The sequence below is a fragment of the Heloderma suspectum genome, chromosome 2 (assembly GCF_057233095.1).
Source record: "Heloderma suspectum isolate Gila_16-S chromosome 2, 16-S_ref, whole genome shotgun sequence".
In the NCBI taxonomy this organism is placed as follows: Eukaryota; Metazoa; Chordata; class Lepidosauria; order Squamata; family Helodermatidae; genus Heloderma; species Heloderma suspectum.
In genome coordinates, this window is record NC_139459.1 from 173,093,153 (window position 1) to 173,113,055 (window position 19,903).

At 46.4% G+C, this 19,903-nt stretch overlaps 1 protein-coding gene across 1 annotated transcript in view; it reads right to left on the bottom strand.

Moving 5' to 3' along the window:
• The window catches only part of ITIH6 (inter-alpha-trypsin inhibitor heavy chain family member 6), a 40,090-nt gene that overhangs the window by 15,976 nt on the left and 4,211 nt on the right, over positions 1 to 19,903 (bottom strand). The window contains exons 2-7 of the mRNA XM_084829708.1: positions 11,376 to 11,530; positions 6,749 to 6,859; positions 5,040 to 5,287; positions 3,838 to 4,007; positions 1,778 to 1,894; positions 958 to 1,129 (exon numbers count right to left, since the gene is read on the bottom strand). Of these exons, the coding sequence (XP_084685834.1) occupies positions 958 to 1,129; positions 1,778 to 1,894; positions 3,838 to 4,007; positions 5,040 to 5,287; positions 6,749 to 6,859; positions 11,376 to 11,530 (973 nt within the window). The remainder of the gene's footprint in view (positions 1 to 957; positions 1,130 to 1,777; positions 1,895 to 3,837; positions 4,008 to 5,039; positions 5,288 to 6,748; positions 6,860 to 11,375; positions 11,531 to 19,903) is intronic.

Consider the following 19,903-nt stretch of genomic DNA (forward strand, 5'->3'; position numbering starts at 1 on the left):
GTTGTAGGCCAAAACATCTGGAGGGTCACAAGTTGCTACCTGATATCATGCCCCTGCTGGAGGAATTGTCTGAAGAGACTCTAGAGCTCCAAGAGCCAGCCAGCACCAAGGAACCACCCATGGCAGGAGACCTGGGGGAGCCTGAGCCCTCAAGGGACATGACCAGGGTTCTGTCCCCACAGGAGGAGGGGAGTTCTGCCTCTGAGGCAGAGGCTGGGTGACCACCTAGCCTTCGAGAGTGTCGTTGTCTCAAGAGGCAAGCCAGCAGGGCTCCTTGAGAAGTGCTCAAATACAAAGAAGGACCCCTCAAGAGGAAGGGACTCCTCAGGAGCAAGGCCTGTAACAAACGGCAGCTGAGCCCTGGGTGGGGCTCAGGAAGCTCTGGCAATATAAGCCTGTGGTATCCTCTAGCTGTTGCTGGAAACAATGTCTTTCACTAGTTCCTAAGCTGTGTATCCTGTTTTCCTGATCTTGCCTTGTGATTGAACCTCTGTGCTACTGCCCTTGGGCTGCTGCTTGACTCTGCTTCTTGGACCGTGTATGGCATCTGACTGTCTATCTGTGTTTTGGCCTTGGCTGTTCTTCAGGCCTCACTTTTGGCACTCTCCCTCTTGCCTGGTAAGACTGGGCTCTTGACCACTACCTGCTTACAGACTTGCTTTTGGATTGCCTCTTAGTTTAACCTGATCCAGCCATAGCAGGATGCCTGGTCTAATGGTGTGGATAGACCCAAATGGCTACAAGCAAGGCTTCCTGGGGCTCATCTGGAGGGGGGGGGTGAGTTCTGGGAGGGGAGTGTTGGCAGCCTCCATCTACACTAGTTTCAGCTCCTCTGAGCAAAATGGAGGCCCAAGGCAGCAAAACTGGAGCATTCCTCCTGATAAGCTAATGGATGTTCTTGTCAGTGACTCCAGGGCCCTCCACCCCCACCCAGCAATCTTCCTGGCCGGCTCTCACATCCATCAGCTTCCATCTTGCTGACGTAGTCCTTGGCTCTCTGGATATTTTGTGAAGTAGCTTGGATGGATTGGCTGGGCTTCCACACGTTCACCGTGTCGGAGAAAGTCACAATGTTGAAGTAGTCATCTTGGTGGAGATCACTTAGTATGACGTGCATAGCCTTCTTGGTCTGCAGAACAGAAGACCCCAGGGTGGGGCTGCCTTACTCAGAAACTCTAAAGGGGTCTTTGGGCCTTGCCCAACTTTGTGCCTTCCAGATGTGTTGGACTACAACTCCCATTATCCACAGCCAGCATGGAGGGCACCAGGTTGGGGAAATCTGCCGTTCATAAAGCATTTGTTTAAATACATTTCGAGAAATCTCAAATGGTCTACTCAAAAGTCCCTGGCACTGCAGGTTATAAACTGCCTTTTGCAAATAGCTTTAAAAAAACCCGCTAGAGCATGTTATATGCCAGAGGGGGGCAACTTGCAGCCCTCCAGTAGTTGTTGAACTGCAACTCCCATCAGCCCTAGCCAGCATAGCTAACAGTGAGGGATCATGGGAACTGCAGTCCAACAACATCTGGAAAGCCATATGTTGCCCACCTCTGCCATCTACGGAGAGTTCCAAGCTAAAAGTATTCTTGCCAAGCAGCTGTGCTTAATCACCCAAAGTGTTGCAAAAACCTCTTCTGCGTATACTTGACCAACTCATGTCCCCTCCTGTTCATTCTGGACAGCGGCATGCATGTGCACCGATTCTGGCTACACAGGACTCTTCCTCTCCCCCTTTGTAATCTCTGCACCTTCCCCATCACCACTCATCCACAGTCACCTGTTTCATCTTGGTGCCATACATGGAGCCACTGATGTCAATAACAAACACTACGTCCTTCTGCACAGGGGGCAGCCCCCTGGGGGCGAAGTAGTGGATGAAGTAGCCATTGTAGATCTGAGAGAGAAGAGAAAGGTGTGCAGAAAGGCCACAATGAGGAGGAGGAGGAGGGGCAATATCACTGCTGAGGAAAAAAGAGGCAGGGTTCACTTGAGCCCTGGCAACGTGGCTGGTGTATTAGGCAAACAGTGTAAACCAAGGAAGGGGAACGTGGGGCCCTCCAGATGTTGCTGGACTGCAAGTCCCATCATCCCTCACCCTTGGCTATGCTGATTAGGGCTGATGGGAGTTGCAGTCTGTGTGTGGGCCACACGTTTCCCATCCCTGGTGTAAACTATTATATAATTCCCTGCCCCCACCCCACCATGGATTAATCTAACATGCTCACTCGAGCCAACCTTCAATTTCCACAATATTTGCATTCCAATTTACTCCTCTCACATCCATCTGTTTCTTTTGTCTTTCTCTCTTACCCAGCTATATGCAATGGTGTAGCAGTAAAGTGCAGGCACTCATCATGAGAGACCCCATAGCCATGCTCCCAAGCAAAGTCCCGGTGCTTCGACCCTGTGGGCCCTGTCGCCATTACACCACTGGCTATATACCTGCAACTCAATCCATTTGGTCTCACTTGAGATACCACTACTTATTTATTTATTACATTTATATCCTGCCTTTTTTCCTCCTTAAGGAACCCAAGGTGGCTTACACAATCCTCCTCCATTTTATTCTCAGAACAACAACCCTGTGAGGTGGGTTGGGCTGAGAGTCTGTGACTGGCCCAAAGTCACCCAGTGAGCTTCCATGTCTGAGTGGGGACTAGAACCCTGATCTCCCAGTCCAACACTCTCACCACTACACCACACTGGCTCTCTATGATGTACCTTTAGTCTACCTTTCCAGCCATTTGTACCCTTGCTCTCTCTTTAGCTGCTCATACAGTTGAACTTCCTTGCCTGCCTTGTCTTCTTCTTTTATCTCTCTCTATCCTCACCCTCTGTCTTTAGCAGGTGCTTGGCAAAAATAGCATGGAATGATCATCTTCGAACCCTGTTGGAGGGCAGTATGTATGCTTTTGCTTCTGCAGGAATACAGATAAAATGCAAGGGTGCAGAATTCAGCTTCCTAATAATCTCTTGCTTTCTTTCAAGCAAGTTTCTATCCCTTATGGCTGTGAAAATCTGTATGGGTCATGTCTGCTGAATTCTCAGAAGCAGAGGAGTAGCTGCATAAGATTGCCTTACCTAACTCTTGGCTCCATTCCCATGCAAAAACTGAAATAAGTTGTGTAAAATAGTAAACATGGCAGGATATAGTATGCAAAAATAAAGATAAATTGTGCATATTTGCAGAATTTATACAGATCACATAATTTGATTTGTATTGAAACAGAATCTGTTTATCTAGCAGGGAATACACACAGCCCTACTGACTTGTGAGCTTCCAGAGGTATTTGACTGACTGATGGACTAGTCGGCCCTTTGGTTTGATCCAGCCAAGCAATTCTTACATTCTCACAAGTCTCTACCTAGACCCTCCCATATCATGCTGTCATGGCTGGCATCAAGGGTAGGCATGGCCAGGCACCTGCCAAGGGCCCATGCCCCAGCAGAGGCCTGCTGACAAGAGTCCCTTGGAGTTGTTCCTCCTCTTCACCACTGCAGCCTGCTTGTTCCGCTGCCTCTTGCTCTGGCCCCGACAAGGGGGGTGGTGAGAAGGAGGCGTAGATGTTGTTGTCTGCTTGCTCACTGTCTCTTTGCCTGGTGGTAGCGATGATGAAGAGGAGGAGGAGGAGCAATAGCAGCTGGTGACCATGGCAGTGAGGAGGCGGACTCAGACTCACTGAGGGAGGGGGCCCATTGAGGGTGTCTTGCCTAGGGGGCCCTCCAAAACCTGGAGCCGGCACTGAACGTTCCCCTGCCTTATCCTTTCTAAGGCAGCCTTGTAGCCCAAGATGTTCCTTCTGTTCTTGGTTCTGGTTGTGCAGCCTCTCCCCTAACCTGCACATCGCCTGCAACGTCTGGCATGGCCACATCATACTGCACCACAAAATCGCCCATGATTCCTGAGCTGGAAAATGCTGCCTGTTCTTGGGGTGTCGGGGTGAAGATAATCCAGGCACAATGCGTCCCTTTCTCCACCCGGGTAGATGGTGGCACATCAGCCTCACCTGAGATGGAATGGCAAATCGATCAGTGGGGCCGAGGGCTGGCTCACCTGTGTATGAGTGCAAGAGCACATGGTGATGCATGCAAAGCGGGCTTCACAGAAGTACAGGCAACTTCCGAATCTCAGTGCCTCTCGCTGGGGACAGTTCATCCATCCACCCATCTGCGAGTCATTAAATGTAGAGAAATCGAGCACTGTGTATGCAGGTGTCAACCAGCCCCAGGTCTTGGGTTCTACAGGATGGCACCAGGCCCTGGTTTTCCTGTATATCACGACCCATCTGAGCCTAACTGACAGATCTCAAGAAGCCAAAGTGTAAGCAGCACAACTGATGCCCGTCTCTGCAACTAACGTCTTGGGTTACAGTAACTATGAATGGAGCGGGTGTGTGTCACCTGTAGGGTGGCCAAGTGCCCTGCCTTAAAGAGGACAATCCTCTGTTTGAAGAACTGTGAAAGAACAGTCCTGTATTTGAAGGTGACCTCTGTTTGATGGGCTACCCAGTCCAAGTCTGGTTTAAAGTCAAAGACTCCCTCAGAAGGAAAAGCTGGGCTGTGAAGTTGCTGATCCACAGTGAGCACCTGGACAGTAGACTGAGCAGGCACATAAGCCTCAGGGGTCACAGCCTTCCCCACTATGGTGAGATGTCTTGTATTTATATTTTAATTATACTTATTATTTCTAAATTTGCATGCATACATATGTATTGGCATATGCACGTGGTAAGCAAATGAGTTTCCTCTTTTGGGGTGATGTGTTTTGTCTTTTTTTTTTGTTGGCAATCTTGAAGTGGCCACCCTAGCCCCAGCCCTGTGTGTGTCGCCAAACACCCTGGCCCCTGCCTAAGCCTGGGCAGCCATCTGGGAGAGAAGCCGGGGGTTGCACAGAGCCAGAACAGAAGCACTGAAGCCTTTCTGACCTACAAAACAGCAAGAGACAATGCATTTCCCTGTGGTGATGTATCCCAGCTCCACTTATCTGGAAGCCCCACCAACCAGCCCCCTCTTGTTGCAGTGAGAGGATGAAACCGTACCTCGAAGGGTGTTGGTCAGCAATCGGCTGGTGCGGAGGGGCAGCACGTGAACGTAGTTGATGCCAGTCCGCTCGGAGATGCTCACCTCCACGCTCAGGTTCTGCACCACCTGTTGGGGCCGGACGTTGATGGCGTGCTGATACTTGCCCAAATGTCGCTGCAGCAGCTCCTCGTAGGTCAGCTCAAAGGTCACCTTGCCCCCAGCCTCCACACTGGTGGACACCTTGAATTTCTCCGTTTCTCGGTCCCTGGGAAATGTCACTCAATAGCAGGTTATCAGCTCTGATGGTTGCTCTCTGCTGACGCAGCCTTGGCCAGCTGGTGCCCTCCAGATGTGTTGGACTACAGCTCCTATCCTTCTCAGCCAGCATGCCCATTGGCTGGGAGTGAACGGAGTTCCAGTCCAATGTCACAGGTAGGGCACCAGGTAGGGGAAGGTTGGAATAGCATGTGTCCCTGTATCTTGAGCATGTACAGGTGCATTGTAGCCCCTACCCAGGGTCACTGCAATAAACCAAACCACGCTATACCTTTCCTCCATCAGAATGACAGGCATTTTATTTATAAATAGTAATAATAGTAATAAATAAATATTTGGTCAAATGTTAGCCAAGAAGTGTCCATAAATACGATATTGGTTTTTCCTGCTTTGACCTGGCTCTAGAATGAGAAGAAAATAGGTCACGTTTATTTACCACAGGGGGCAGAGCCTTAGGCCTGGGAGTCAAATCTGGCTTGCCTGGGCCCCCAATACAGCCCTTTGGAGATCCCCAGATGGCCATGCCCCTTTCCCTGGGTCCCACCCCCTTTCTGGTGTTTTTTCCCTGTTCTAAAAGGTTGAAATGCATCTCCTAAGGCTTAGCTACTGGCAGGAAGAGCTTTAAGCTACAATATGCTCGTATTTGACTGTTTTGAATGACCAAGAGAGCTTCAGCTGTTGGGAGGTATAGAAATGCAATACATTACATTAAGCATTAATTAATTAAAATGTTGGTGCTTTTGCCCCTGGCCCCGCCCACCACCAGAATGCAGCTCCCAAGAGCTTTTCCACAACTGAGGCTTTCTTCACACTGAGCCTTTATCCTGCGATTGAGATTGCTCCTTCACAGAAGTTTGCGGGCTCTTTATATGACGCCGTGATCATCCAAGGCGTCTCCTGCACTAAATGCCCTTTGTTCCATTTTTAAATAGATTGCAGATAATGTGCTATCAAATTACCCCCTCCCCTTTGTGTTCCACTTCAGTTTCCTCTGTGAAAAGGGTAAAAGGCAAGAAGAGGAGTGAGAGATCAATGAAGGATAATGGAAGACTCAGATACAGGGAGAAGGAGGGGAAAGGGGGTGGGGGAAGAGGAAGCACTTCGTGGTCTTGCATTTAAAACGGAAGCAGAAAGCCCCATTTTAAATGCAGGATTTTAGGCTGGTGTAGAGATGCCCTGAATATGGCTCCCCTTGGGCTAAAAGAGGTTAAAACCCCCTGATTTACTGAGATGTTGACAATACTGAGAATAGATGCCAAAATCCCAGTCCCAATACTATTCCGATGGTTCTAAACGCTTGATTTCTATTTGTTGATTCAGAGTACAGCATGGTTAAGCTCACAAATCTGATGTGTCGGGTCTCAACTGTGTGCCAATGGAAGCCCCCTGGGCGAGGGCAGATCTCACCGGAGGAGCGGGAGCAGGCAGCATTCTAGGCCGAAGTTCTTACTTGGTGCCCACATGAGCTGCTGTCTTTCCCTGCCGACGGGCTTCATCATACAGCTTCTTAGCCTGGTGCTTCTCCTTCACCTCAGCCACATAGATCTTCTCATTAACGGTTCTAATATGCAGGAAGAGAATAGAAATATAGCCAGTCACTGAAGCCTCCTGGGGGTTAAGGTCACGAGAACAAATGGGATTACAAAGAAAATATTTTTTTAAAGTTAATTGCTGTTTTAAAAGTATGATGTTATGAGAATAACAACAGTCAGAATTATTCTGCATAAGTTTCCCATCTGTACCTGCCTGGATCCTAAGATCATCTTTAGGGGTCCTTCTCTGGGAGCCCCTGCCAAAGAAAGTGAGGTGGGTAGCTACTAGGAAGAGGGCCTTTTCTGATGTGGCACCCCAGCTGTGGAATGAGCTTCCTTGAGAGGTTCGCCTGGCACCTATGTTACGCTTCTTTCGGCGCCAGATGAAGGCCTTTTTATTTTCCCAGCATTTTAGCTTTCTAGTCTTTTAACTCTGCTGTTTTAAATCTGTATTCTAAATCTCTGCATTGCTGCTAGGTTTTATTCTGGTTGTATTTTTATATTGTAGTTTTAAGCTTTCATGTTTTTATTGTTTTATGCTGTACCTTGTGGTTTTAATTTTTGTGAACCGCCCAGAGAGCTTCGGCTTTTGGGCGGTACAGAAATAAATAAATAAATAAATAAATAAATTTCTTTCCAGGACCAGGCAGAGAAAATAGTAGCTATGCCTTTCTACTGTGCTTGGTACTATCTCCTGAAAATCTCTAATTTCTGAAATGGGGAGAGGGGCGGGGGCATTCACAACAAGCTTCAAGACCTATTCTTGGATCTACTCAAGATTAAATTGCAAAACAAACCCAAAGCATTTGGTAAGGTGCTGTGGTAAACAAAAATATGCCTTGTAATAATCAGATATAGGCGCTCCTATGGAATAATCATGACTGGTCTGAAACACTAGGGCGCAGTTGGGTGTGTGTACGTGTGTGTGTGTGTGCCTGTCCCTATATTAAGCCCCTGTAAGTATAGATGAAGATGCCCCTAAACAGCTACAGAGTAGAGGCATTTTAAAAGCTGCTTTTAGGGCTTTTAAATCTTAGCACTTTTATTCTACTGCTGGGGTTTTACTTTCATTTTTGTGCTGTACTGTTTTAATCTTTTGCTGCTGGGTTTATGATGTGCTGTTTCTATAATTGTCTATTGTTTTGTGTTTTTAATTTATCTGTATACCAAACAGAGAACTCTGATTATTGGGCACTATGTGAGAAATATATATAAAGAATATAATATAATACAGTTCCTTAACTACTGAGAAAGAAGAGTTCACCATATACCAGAGATTAAAGGAAAGGGCCTCCAAATCAAAGAACGATGTTGACTTGAGTCCTAGCATCTAGAAATTAAGGCCTGGAAGACGAACTCCTAACTCTCACATCCTTAGTCCATGATCCTTTAGGCTAAGGCCGGGACCCCACTTCAATTCTACAGAGTGGAAAAGAAATCCTGGTTCTCTCAGCTTTAACTTCTAGGCCTTCTCTGAGCTGGTGACAGAACTGTGGAGTCTTTGAGGCTGTTCTTGCAATACAGGTATGGTGTGGCTGATGCTCCCATGTGACTCCATCCCTGAGGATAACAGAGTGACATTAGCATGAGAATTAACCATGTCATCAGTCCCTCTTGAATGATGCAGGGTAAGCAACCTGGTGCTCTCCATATATTTTGGACTAGAACTCCCATAAGACCCAGACAGCATGGCCAATGGACAGGTATGTTGGGAGTTGCAGGCCAAAACCTCCTAAGGGCCAACTCCTACTTTAATATTACCAGAAAAACAACATGGGGAGTGACCATAAGGAAGATGAAAACTAGCCCATGCCTTCTCAACTCGGGGCAATTGAATTCACACAACCAAAGTGGCATGCTGTGAAACACAGGTGCAATAGATCTGAATAAGATTCGAAAAGTGTGATCATCTCAGCAGGGACTGAACTCACAACCCAACCATCCATTTTCGCAGTGCCACTGTCAAACTGCTGAAAGTAAGTCATGCTGACTTTATTAGCCTGTGTTTTGTTCCAGATTTCCAGGAACCCTCTGATAGACTGGCTTCAGGTTTTCATTGCTAACAAATCCAGATTCTGTAGGACCAAGAGCAGGGATGGGGTACCTCCAGTTCGTGGGCCAATCATGGCCCACGGGAGGTCTCCATCCTGCCTGCCAGCTGGAATAAGACCGTTTCACTGCTCCTCTCCTCCACGCTACAATAAGATCTTTTTAAAGCCTAATTGCAGCAAAGCGGGGAGCATTTGTGGAGAGCTGTTGGGGAAGTTCCTAGAGTCTGAGGGGGATGATAGTGATGAATTACCAGATCCCAGACCTAGGATTGGCAGCTCAGGTGAGGCATCTGAATTGGGCAGCCCTTTTGCTGCACAAAGCTTTTTGCTCTCCTGGGTGGGGTGGGGTGGGGCGGGGTGGGGCGGGGGCTTTCCCTTGGAAAAGGTGCAGTCCTTTAAACCTTTGCCTGAGGTGTGGGTCTCACCAGTGCTTGGGGTCAGAAGGGCTCAGCTGAGCATCTGGGATTTATCAGAGCCACACTTGCCCTGCCCTGGGAGCTCTCCCAGGTTCTGTAGAGCTTAGCTGCACTACCTGGGATTTGCTCTAGACTTCCACTGCTGGATGACCCCCGCGGAAAACCAGTCCCGCACCAGGCCTTGCTCAGCACCTGGCAGGCTTACCGCTGAGCTGCATTCAGAGCCGCCTATGCCAGCTGCTGCAAGCGGCACCATGCAGTGCATAATTTGGGGTGTGTGAATGGCCCTCCAGCCCTCTGCTTCATGTAACGCTGCTAAGATCCATACCTTGTTGCTGAAGTTAGAAAGGCATCTGTATGCTTAGGGCAGGGGTGGGGAACGTGTGACCCTCCAGATGCTGTTGGGCTGCAACTCCCATCAGCCCTCCCCATTGGCTATGCTGGCTAGGGCTGAAGGGAACTCTGCAGGCCACCTAAACCTGGAGGGCCACATGTTCCCCACCCCGTTCGACAGCAAAAGATCCGACTCTGCATCCCCATGGTTCTTGAAAAGGTGGCCAGCAAGATGCCCCCCCAAATGGTGGAAATGTATATGGGAATTTGACCATAAAGATTAGCTGCAGCTGAGTGTGCTCTACATTTTCCAAAATGGGGCATAAGCCTTTGTTTGTTCTTTCAGCAACCCTTGGGAGGCTCCCAGGGGCAACCAAAAACCATCTCTGTACCTAATAGAGCCTAATTTGGATGTGCAACAGCTGCCGCCTCCTTTCCATCTTGATTACAAGATGGAACCAAGTTACAAGACTGTAACCAAGTGCAAACCCCTTGGCTTGAGCAACAGCCACTATTTTCCTCCCCTCCTGCTTTTTGCTTTGTTTACCATCTTCCCGATGATGAAGAGTTCTGGAGAACTCAAAAGCTTGCACAGTATTTTGACATCCTTGAGGTGGCCAAATAAAGGTATTGCAGTAATATAGATTATGGAAATTTTCTTTTGGGATTCACAGAGGATTCACCAGGGTAGAGGGAATATAAGTGAACCCCATATAAGCCTGTAATGTGACTATATGGTGGTGCATGGGAGCAGAATGTTTGCTTACAGGCTGTGATGCAGAGAGAGTTGGAACATAAATATCCCGTGGGGCCAAGACTGTGTGTATGGAACATAAGAAGCAGCCTTATACCAGGGTGAACTGTTTTTCCATCTAGCCCAGTGTTACCTTCTGCGCAGGTGAGCAAAAGGCGGATCAGGATCTACAGATAGATCTCAGGGTAACCTGCAGTTGATTGGCAAGCATTTCTGACTCCCCATAGTTTACCAATAGCAGCAACTTAATTTGCTTTTTAATGTGTAATTCAGTGGAGGCTGCTGGCTCCAATGTCAGCGGGGCAGCGGATCTGCTCTGGGTTTCAGCCAGAACTCTAAGGAGCTATCCAAGGTGCAAAGCCGGTTCTGATTTAATATTGGTTTTAATATTGGATTTGTTTTAATGTTGTGTACACCGCCCTGGGATATTGTGGATGACACATGGTTTATACACTGTAAAAAAGAAAGAGAAAGAATTAAAAGGCTCCCCCCCTCCCCTGACAAATCAGGCTGCTCTAATGAAGAAAGCTTGGGGGGAAAACCAGGCATGAATCTTTGTGTGTGAAAGGACTGTGAGCTCAGTTCTGGTGATGAAAATAAGTTCTTGGGCTGAGCATAGGCTCAGAGACACCCTGGGCTTTCATTCTCAGTGTGCAGAAGCCTCTCTGAGCCACCATTTTGCATCTGGCTGGTGAATCTTGAGGAATAAAACAGAAAATACATCCATCAAACCTGAAGTCTGCCCACCCCCTCGCCTGCTCTGGCTGACAGCCATTCCCCAGGCGCTCAAGCAGAGGTTCTTTCCCATCGCCCGCTGCTTCCTGATCCTTGCAATTGAATTGGTGCCAGGCCTTGAACCTAGGGCCTTCCGCATGCAGAGCCTGTGCTCTGCCACTCAGCTGTGGCCCCTCCTGCCTGACAGAATCATAGCTTTGTTGTGGAGTCTCAGTTCTAGGAGTGTACGAACTGTCTTCCTCCAGCCCAGACTCACATGGTAAAGTTGGAGATGAAGGCTGAACTGGGCAGGTCCAAGTCAAAGATGGCTTCTTTTGCCTCGGTGTGTGGGTTGCTCATGGAAGTCCACACACGGGTGGAGGCGTAGCGGGACACAATGGCTGAGCGCACTGAAAAGCTAGAAATGATGAGCTAAGGAAAGAAACCATGAGGATCATCAAACAGATTGTGGCCATTCATCCTTGAACAAGGGCCCCCCTTGAAGGTGTTCTCTGGCTCGTTTGTAATGTAGGAGGAAGTCTGACGAAAAACAAGAACACTCCAACAGGGACAAGGCCCTCTGTCCTGCACCTGGCTTGTGTGGGGTCCCCAGCCCCACAGATTAGGGCAGCAGCTGGCATGCCTATGGGTTGTGGGTGGAGCGGGGACAAAGAAAACCCCTGCTATTGAGCTTTCAAGCCACAATAATGTAGTGAAATTGGATTGATTCATGTGGTTCTTAATATCTTTATTGTTTGGCTGTTGACTGCAGCGCCAGTGTCAAGGGTAGGCATGGTTGGGCACTTGCTGAGGGCCCACACTCCAGCAGGCGCTCACAGACAAGCGCTCCCTGGAGTTGCTCCTCCTCTCCACCATTACCATCTGCTTGTTTACCTGCCTCCTTCTCCGGCCCAGACAACGGAGGTGGTGAGAAGGAGAAGCAGAAGATGCCCCTGCCCGCTTGCTCTCTGGCTCTCTACCTATCAAGCAAGCAAGGGGTAGCAATGAAGGGAAAGGGGAGGAGGTGCAGTAGTAGCTGGTGAAATTGGTGGTAAAAAAGTAGAGTCACTGAAGGAGGGGGCCCATGGAGGGTGCCTTGCCCAAGGGCCCTCAAAAACTTGGAGCCGGCACTGATTGATCAAGCTCGCAGTCAAAGATCAGTATTCACAGGCAGCCATTCATTATAAGCCATCACTTTCTCCTCAAGTTTTAGTTATCTATTGCTCAGCAATTGACTCCTGACAACACTGGGGAACGGTGAGCATTTTCCACATCTCTTTATCCATCCTTCTTCCCCAGAGACATCCACTTAGATAGAGAACAATTACGTGTGTAGATTTTGTGATCCAAACCTATGTGTTTAATTAAGCTTTTGATCTGAGGGCGGGGGGGGGGGGAATGCATCGTTATGTGATGTCACAGATATGTACCTCAACAGAGTCTGCTTTTGTTACGAATCGGAACCTGCCAATAACCCAGTCTATGACTATTTATGCTGCTATCCTACAGTGGCTGAGAAGCCTGACAGGTCTTTGTCCTCAGTGCCACTGACACCTAGTGTCCTATCAGCCCAGTTTTTAAATAAATGTTGGGTGGTGGCAGAATAACCTTGGTTTATGGTTTTCTGCACTCCTATGCCTCCTTCCCTGGGAGAAAGCCTCCATGAACTAGGATTGCTTTATAGAGGTCAGTTGATACTTGGTTCACTTGTTCTATTCTGGTGTGTTTGCCTCATGACAATCTGGACTGGGTTTTAATGGAGAAGAAAAATTAATCCACTGGGATAATACCCCTGGATTAGGACAGCGACCATGATGAAGAAAGGATGGATGAAGAAAAAGTAGTAGACCCAGGTGCTCCAGTTGTTGGGCTGGGAGTTCATTTTTTAAAATACTTTGACTAGGAATGGAAATGTTGAAATTCAACCCAGTGTTGTTAGCCACCTCACAGGAAAAGGCTAAGAAAACTAGTCCTCCATTTTCCATCAATGCTAGGGTGGCCAGGTGTGCTACTTTACAGAGGACAGTCCTCTATTTGAAGGTCTATCAAAGGACAGTCCTCTGTTTTGAAGGCACCCTCTATTTGAAAGGTTGTCCAGTCCAAGACAGGCTTAAAGATAAAGAACCATAAGAAACTGTAAGAAGGGAGACCATGAAGTTGCCCATCAAAAGTCCACCTGGCGCCTACATTGTATTCTTTCCGGCGCCAGGTGAAGACCTTTTTATTTTCCTAGGCATTTTAGCATTTTAGCTTTCTAGACTTTTAGCTTTGCTGTTTTGCTGCTAGGTTTTATTCTGGTTTTATTTTGGTTATATTGTTATACTGTGGTTTAAATGTTTTATATATTTTATATTGTTTTATTGTGTGCTCTTTGGTTTTAATTTTTGTGACCCGCCCAGAGAGCTTCAGCTATTGGGCGGTATAGAAATGAAATAAATAAATAAAAGTTAGCTCCTGGACAGCAGACTGAGCAGGCACACAGGTTACTTGGTCACAGTCTTCCCCACTATAGTGAGATGTATTTCTGTTTAAATTATAGTAATCATGTCTAAATTTGCATCTATACAGCTCAGATTGTGGCTGGGTGGCTGCGTGGGTAGTACTATTTTTGAATGCTCCCTTCTGTGTAACAACAACTCCCTGCAAGTAGAAACCTAACACAGGAAGGGGGAGTTTGGTTAGAACCTTTTTCACATACTGTGCTAGTTTTCCTGTTTTGTTTTGTTTTGAATTTGAAAGAGCATTCAAAATGGCATCCCACAGTTACAGACAAAGCAGTACAATGTATTCTCTTACTTCATTCTGCTACCTACATAGAACAGGCCTTACATTGTTGTGGCTGTGGTAGAAGGAATGGAAGATCATGAATAAATCAATTGGTAATCTAATGTGTCACCTACCTCTGTTTGAGGGGCTTTCACTTGGCGTGTAGACCTCTGTGGAAGAAAACAAAAGAGAGATTTCCTTCAAAATGAATTGGGAAGGCTCTGGAACAAACTTAATTACAAGAAAAGGAGAGTTGGCATATTTTGCACATGCTGCTGCCTCTAAACAGTCTTCAAAAGCACCATCTCTGCCTAGGAGTAATCAAATGTCTTCCAAAGGCATGATGGATGATTGCTAAATCCAAATGTGGAAGCCTTCAAACATACCACTAGATGGATGTGACTAAAACAGCTTCCAGCCACTGTTGCAGCCTGATGTTCCAAGGAGAGTCATGGATTCAGAACATGTCCTTATGTGGGCTTCCCATTGGGGCATCTGGTTGGCCACTTCGGAAAACAGGATGCTGGACTCGATAGGCCTTTGGTCAGATCCAGCACAGGTCATCTTATGTTTTTGTTTTTGTTTGTTTTTAATTGGGAGGATGGCATGCTGCAAAGTAAAGTGCCGGTCTCCAGCACCATCTTTATTTCCAATAATGGTGGGCAGCTTGCTGTATGTTTTGCCTTTTGTGTGTGCCTGTTGTTTTTCTGTTTGTTTTGGATGGATTTGAGGATGGTGGTGGTGTGGTGTGTTTTGCCTGCTGTGTGTGTGTGAGATATCTATCTATCTATCTATCTATCTATCTATCTATCTATCTATCCATCCATCCTCCAAGCATCATTGGTTTGCCTTCTGTCTTCTGTGAAATGGATATTTTGTCATGCTTTGTGGGAGCAAATATATGATTTGGCATTTGGGGCTCCCACCCCACCCCTACCTTGTACTCAGTTTCAAGGCCTGATCAGTTTGGAGCAGAAAACTGTGGGTTCAAGAGTGGTTTTATGTTTTGGAATGAAGACTCCCATTTCTGCCTTGTACTTTTACGTTTCTTTTAGCATCAACAGTTTGCTTTCCATTTTCCCACACCATTTTGTTTTATTTTCTTGTTTTCTAGTTTCTTCCTGTAATGCTAGGGCTGAATTTGTGAAAATTATAATTTAGAATTTATATATACGCACAGACATAGCTATTACATTGCAAACTTGAGCTTTCATTGGGAAGCAGGGCATGGAAGATAGGGTGTGAGTGAGAACAAGAGTTAGGAATGTCTCAACCACAGAAATTCTGTCTACACATATCTTTGTGCCCTTGCATATTGAATGAAAGACATTTAAGTTTTCAGTAAGTACTGGACTGGACTGTGCCTATACCCAGTCTAGTCTGTTGTCATGAATTACAGATATGTGCTACATTCCTTCTTCTGCACAGATGCAGGGGCCTTACCCTGTCCTCTCCTTTGAATCTACAAAATGTCTCTGCTAGGGGTGTGCCATTTGACCAGTTTCTGTATGTTCTGAGTCATTGGCTAATTGAGGATTTCCTTCAGATTTCTTCATCCTGCCTTCTGTATATTCCCAACCCAACTTGCCAGGTGTCTTCAAAGAGTCTATAAAGTTATTTTCCTAAGCTTCTGAAAGCCAGGCAAGCTTTACCCTGGGGATTCCATTTGACTGCCTGGTTTCTTTCAGTTCATGCCATCTCCACCACAGGTGACATTTCCAGTTCTACCGACTTTGTTTTTAATTGCTTGCCTGGCCATTTCTTTCCAAACATGCAGATACATTTTCTCCTTTTGAAGCCTGCAAGCTCAGGAAGGAGGGTTATGCTTAATGCCTGCCTTTAAACAAATAGGCATTTCTACTGGTTGGAGATACTACCAGTATAGGTCTCTACTAGGGACAAGGCACTGGGTTGGTGGGTCTCTCAACCTGTCTCTTCTGATTTCTTCTGTAGCCTCGGGCTACTCTCTCTATTTTAAGTTCCTAAACATTTCTCTGTGTGTGTGTGTGTGTGTGTGTGTGTGCACGCACGCACACACGCACACACACACACACACACACATACACATAAAAGAAAGGCAGGCATGTTGGCCATAAGAAAAATTCCAAAATCCATATAGTGTAAAACCTTTATTAAGCCAACTCAAAGATCACAAAAAATGTCCAAGCTTTCAGCCACCTCCCACCCCAACCTGCTTTTTGTAACATCTTGCCTGATGAAGACATCTGGAGATCTCAAAAGCTTGCACATTTTTGTGATATTTGAGCTAATAAAAGTTATTACAATTTTCATTATTATTATTATTATTAAAATTTATTAGACACCTTTCTCAGAAAAAGACTCAATACCTTAACAAAAAGGATGAAAACATACAAAAATGTAAAACTGTTTAAAACAGCTAAAAACAATTAACAATAAAATACCAGGACCCTATAAACACTAAATAAAATACCAGGACCCTATAAACACACACATACGTGCACATGCTTGTGAGCACGCGCACATGTGTGCACGCACACCAATGGTCTGGCAGCTTAAATATACTGTGTGTGTGTGTGTGTGTGTGTGTGTGAGAGAGAGAGAGAGAGAGAGAGAGAGAGAGAGAGAGAGAGAGAACTTATTGGGGCTTTCACAAGTCTCCCACCCATTGGTTGAACAACACCGCAATGCTCCCAGAGCATTCACTCAGCCTTTCTTGCCAAGTATCAAGAAAACAAAAAACGACCACTTTGCTGGCAGTGCCTGTGGTTTTCCTGGGCTCAGGTTTGGGAAGGAGCCATAGCTCTCGTGCCAGATCACATACTCTGCATGTATAAGGCCCTAGGTTCAATCCCACCACTTCTCCAGTTAAAAGGACCTCATGTAGGAGGGACTGGGGGGGGCAGGGGGAGAAACACTACCATGAACCTTGGAGTGCTGCTGTTAGACTAGGTAACACTGGGCTACATGGACGAATGGCCTGACTCAGTATAAGGCATCTTCGTATGTAAATATATTGGTCTGTCCAGGGCTAGGCTGATCAATGGTTGTAGGATGCTGTGATGTGGCTCTTCAACATGCCTTAGGGCCCACAAGGAGTAGAGCAGCTCCCCCAACCTGGTGCCCTCCAGATGTATAGGGGTAAAACTTCTGTTATGTCCAGCCAGCATGCCAGTGTATCTGAAAGGCACCAGGTTGGGGGAAGCTGGTCATGTGGCAAGATCGTCTCCCCCCATATAGACCTGTTAAACCACTGCCATCCTCAGGGGAGGCCTTATTGTCCACGCCACAGCCTGCAGAATTTCATCTGGCAGCAACAGGCCTTCTCTGTGGTGGCACCTCCTCCGGCATGACATCCCCTTTGCCATATGTCAGGCACCAACGATCATGCGCTTTCGGCGATTATTAAAAACTTCCTTGTTTACCCTGGCTTTTTCCAAGCATTAACTTGTCTAAATGTTGCTGTGTTTTATAATGATGTATTGTTTTATAATTTGTTGTAAACCGCTTTGGGATGTTTAAAATGGGAAGTGGTATATAAATATGCTTAAATAAAGAAATAGCTCTCATTCGTGCCTTAGTAACCCTGACGCTAGACTACTGGAACATACTTTATATTAAGCTGCCCTTGATGATTGTCCAGAAACCTCAGTTGGTGCAGAATGCTGTGTCTCTCAACTACTTATTGGGTTGGATCATGGAGAGCATTACCCAACTGTGCCCCAGCATCAGTATTGGCTCCCTATTGCTTTCTGGACACAACTGAAAAGGTTGGTTTTGATGTATAAAGCCCTAACTTTAAGGGTGGGTGTTTGAGTTGGCTTTCCCGCCTCTTCCTTCTTGTCCCCTTTTTTCCTTTTGTGCCATGTCTTTTTAGGTCGCAAGCCTGCGAGCAGGGACTGTCTTGTTTTATTGATTGTAGGTAAGCTGCTCTGGAAGCATTTTCAGCTGAAGAGCTGGATACAAATGCTTTGAACAAACAACTTGGAACAGGTTTAAATGCTTATGATCAACTTCTTTCTTAAATGTACCATCTGTGCAACAAATTCAAACTGTGAAGGCGAACAGAGAGGTGTTCTAAGGGGCTGCCGCACAAGTCTTTTACTATAGGTCAATCAAAGGTCAAGTTCTCACTTCGGTAATCAGCCTGTGTCTGGGCTGTACCATTTCAGAAATCATCCTCTGTGCAGAAAATTCACTGCACTCAGAAAACTAGATGTCAGTGATAAGCATTCTAGCTTGGCCTTCTTCCTGACATGCTAGCTTTTTTTGTGCACACTTTTTTTAAATGGAGGAACATCCAATCATGTGAGTCCCCATCTGCAGTCTGAAGTGGGACAACCTGGACACTGGATTACCATCTCATTGAGCCGGGGTGGAGCGATTTTATGCCGATATACTTTTCAGAAAAATTGTGAAACTTTCCTTGTTGTTCCGACATCCAATGGCCAGTATTAAGTTAATATGGGGTAGCTTATTTGATAGTGGTGTGTTTTTTAATTAACTATATTCTGTTTTATTTTTAATTGTTGTTATCTGCCTTGAGCCCTTTGGAAAGGGAAAGAAAAGTTCAACATAGGCACTAAGGTGGAACCAAAGTGAAAACAGTACTGGATAGAAGAGGAGAAATCAGGGTTGGAGCAAGACAATTTGGTACCTGGAAGCGGTAAAATAGGGGTGGAAAACCTGTGGCCTTCCAGATGTCCTTAGACTCGAACTCCCATCAGCCCCAGCCAGCATAACCAATGGTCAGGGATGATGGGAGTTGTTAATCTGGTACTAAAAGGGTTAACAAAGAGTAAAGATGGCTGATTTGATCTTGAGGGGGCCTACAAGAAGAGCCCCTAGAAGACCCCAGATTCGTAACCAGCTTTATATTCCAGACTCTTGACCTCTGGGCAAAAAGACCGTGAAGTCTGATTCTATGCTAAATGATGTTATTTCACTAACTGAGACTCTAACTGAGATTTTGCAGGACCGTCTTTGAAGAAGGGGAAAAAATGCAGCTGTCTTAGAAGCGGCTTCACAGAATCTTGCTCAAGGCCACAACGTGCTGGCAGAGCGTCTAAGGGAGATGAACAGCAGAACTGAGCATGCTCAGATGCCTACTGAGAGGAGGGAAAGTACTGTTTTGACATCTCGTGGTGTACACCTGCTGATAAGAGAATGTCCTTACTCGAGGCTAGTTGGGCGGGGAAGCTGTAGCCCTGAGCACGAGCGACAACTGGGAGGAGGTGTTCGGGCGGATATGACCGAAAATGGCCAAAGATGACTGGGAATTCAAAGAAGATATACCAGGGAGAAATGCATCAGTCAAGGTAACATGCCCAGGTGGCAGACTTTGGGTCATATTTTGGGACATTTCAAAGTAACCCGTTCATAATGGTGCCAGACACGTTCCCCAGACATATGAAATTGTGGGAGATAGATGAGACACCTTGCTTCTGATTGGTGAGCAAATGCTCTAACCACGTGCACCCCATTTTGATTAGAAGCTGATTGTCTCATTGTTCATGGGCCCCACCTTTGACCAGAGCAGGGGTATAAAAGCACAGGGAATGGGAGCTCTGGGGGTGGTGCTTTTGTTCCTGTTGCTTTGGTTCCTGCTGCTGCTACTCCACTTCCCTCTTTCTGCCATGCCACCAGACCAAAGGATTTGAGTAACTATGGACCTCTTTAGACTCTTAGACTTTGGAACTTAGGATGTTTTCTGAAAGTAGAACTTAGAATTATTTCTGAGTTTAGGACTAAGAGGGCTTTCTAAGCTTGAGACTTGGACATTATTTCTGAGGAGGGGATTTGGAAACCCATCTTCAGAGGTGGCAAATGGAATTATTTCCAAGTCTTGGGTTTTCCGTTCACTCGAACTCCTACCTCTATTCTTCACATGCCTAGAGGAACTTAGTAATGCTTTAGCATAGCTTTTGTATTCAAGTATGAAGCAGGAGAAGGTAATGGGAGGGTTAACACTTAGTTTAGGTTGTTTTGGTTTAGCTTTGAACCGCAAGTGGTAAACAGGAGTAAGTTGGAAAGAGGAGTCATAACAATGGTAGAAGCTCA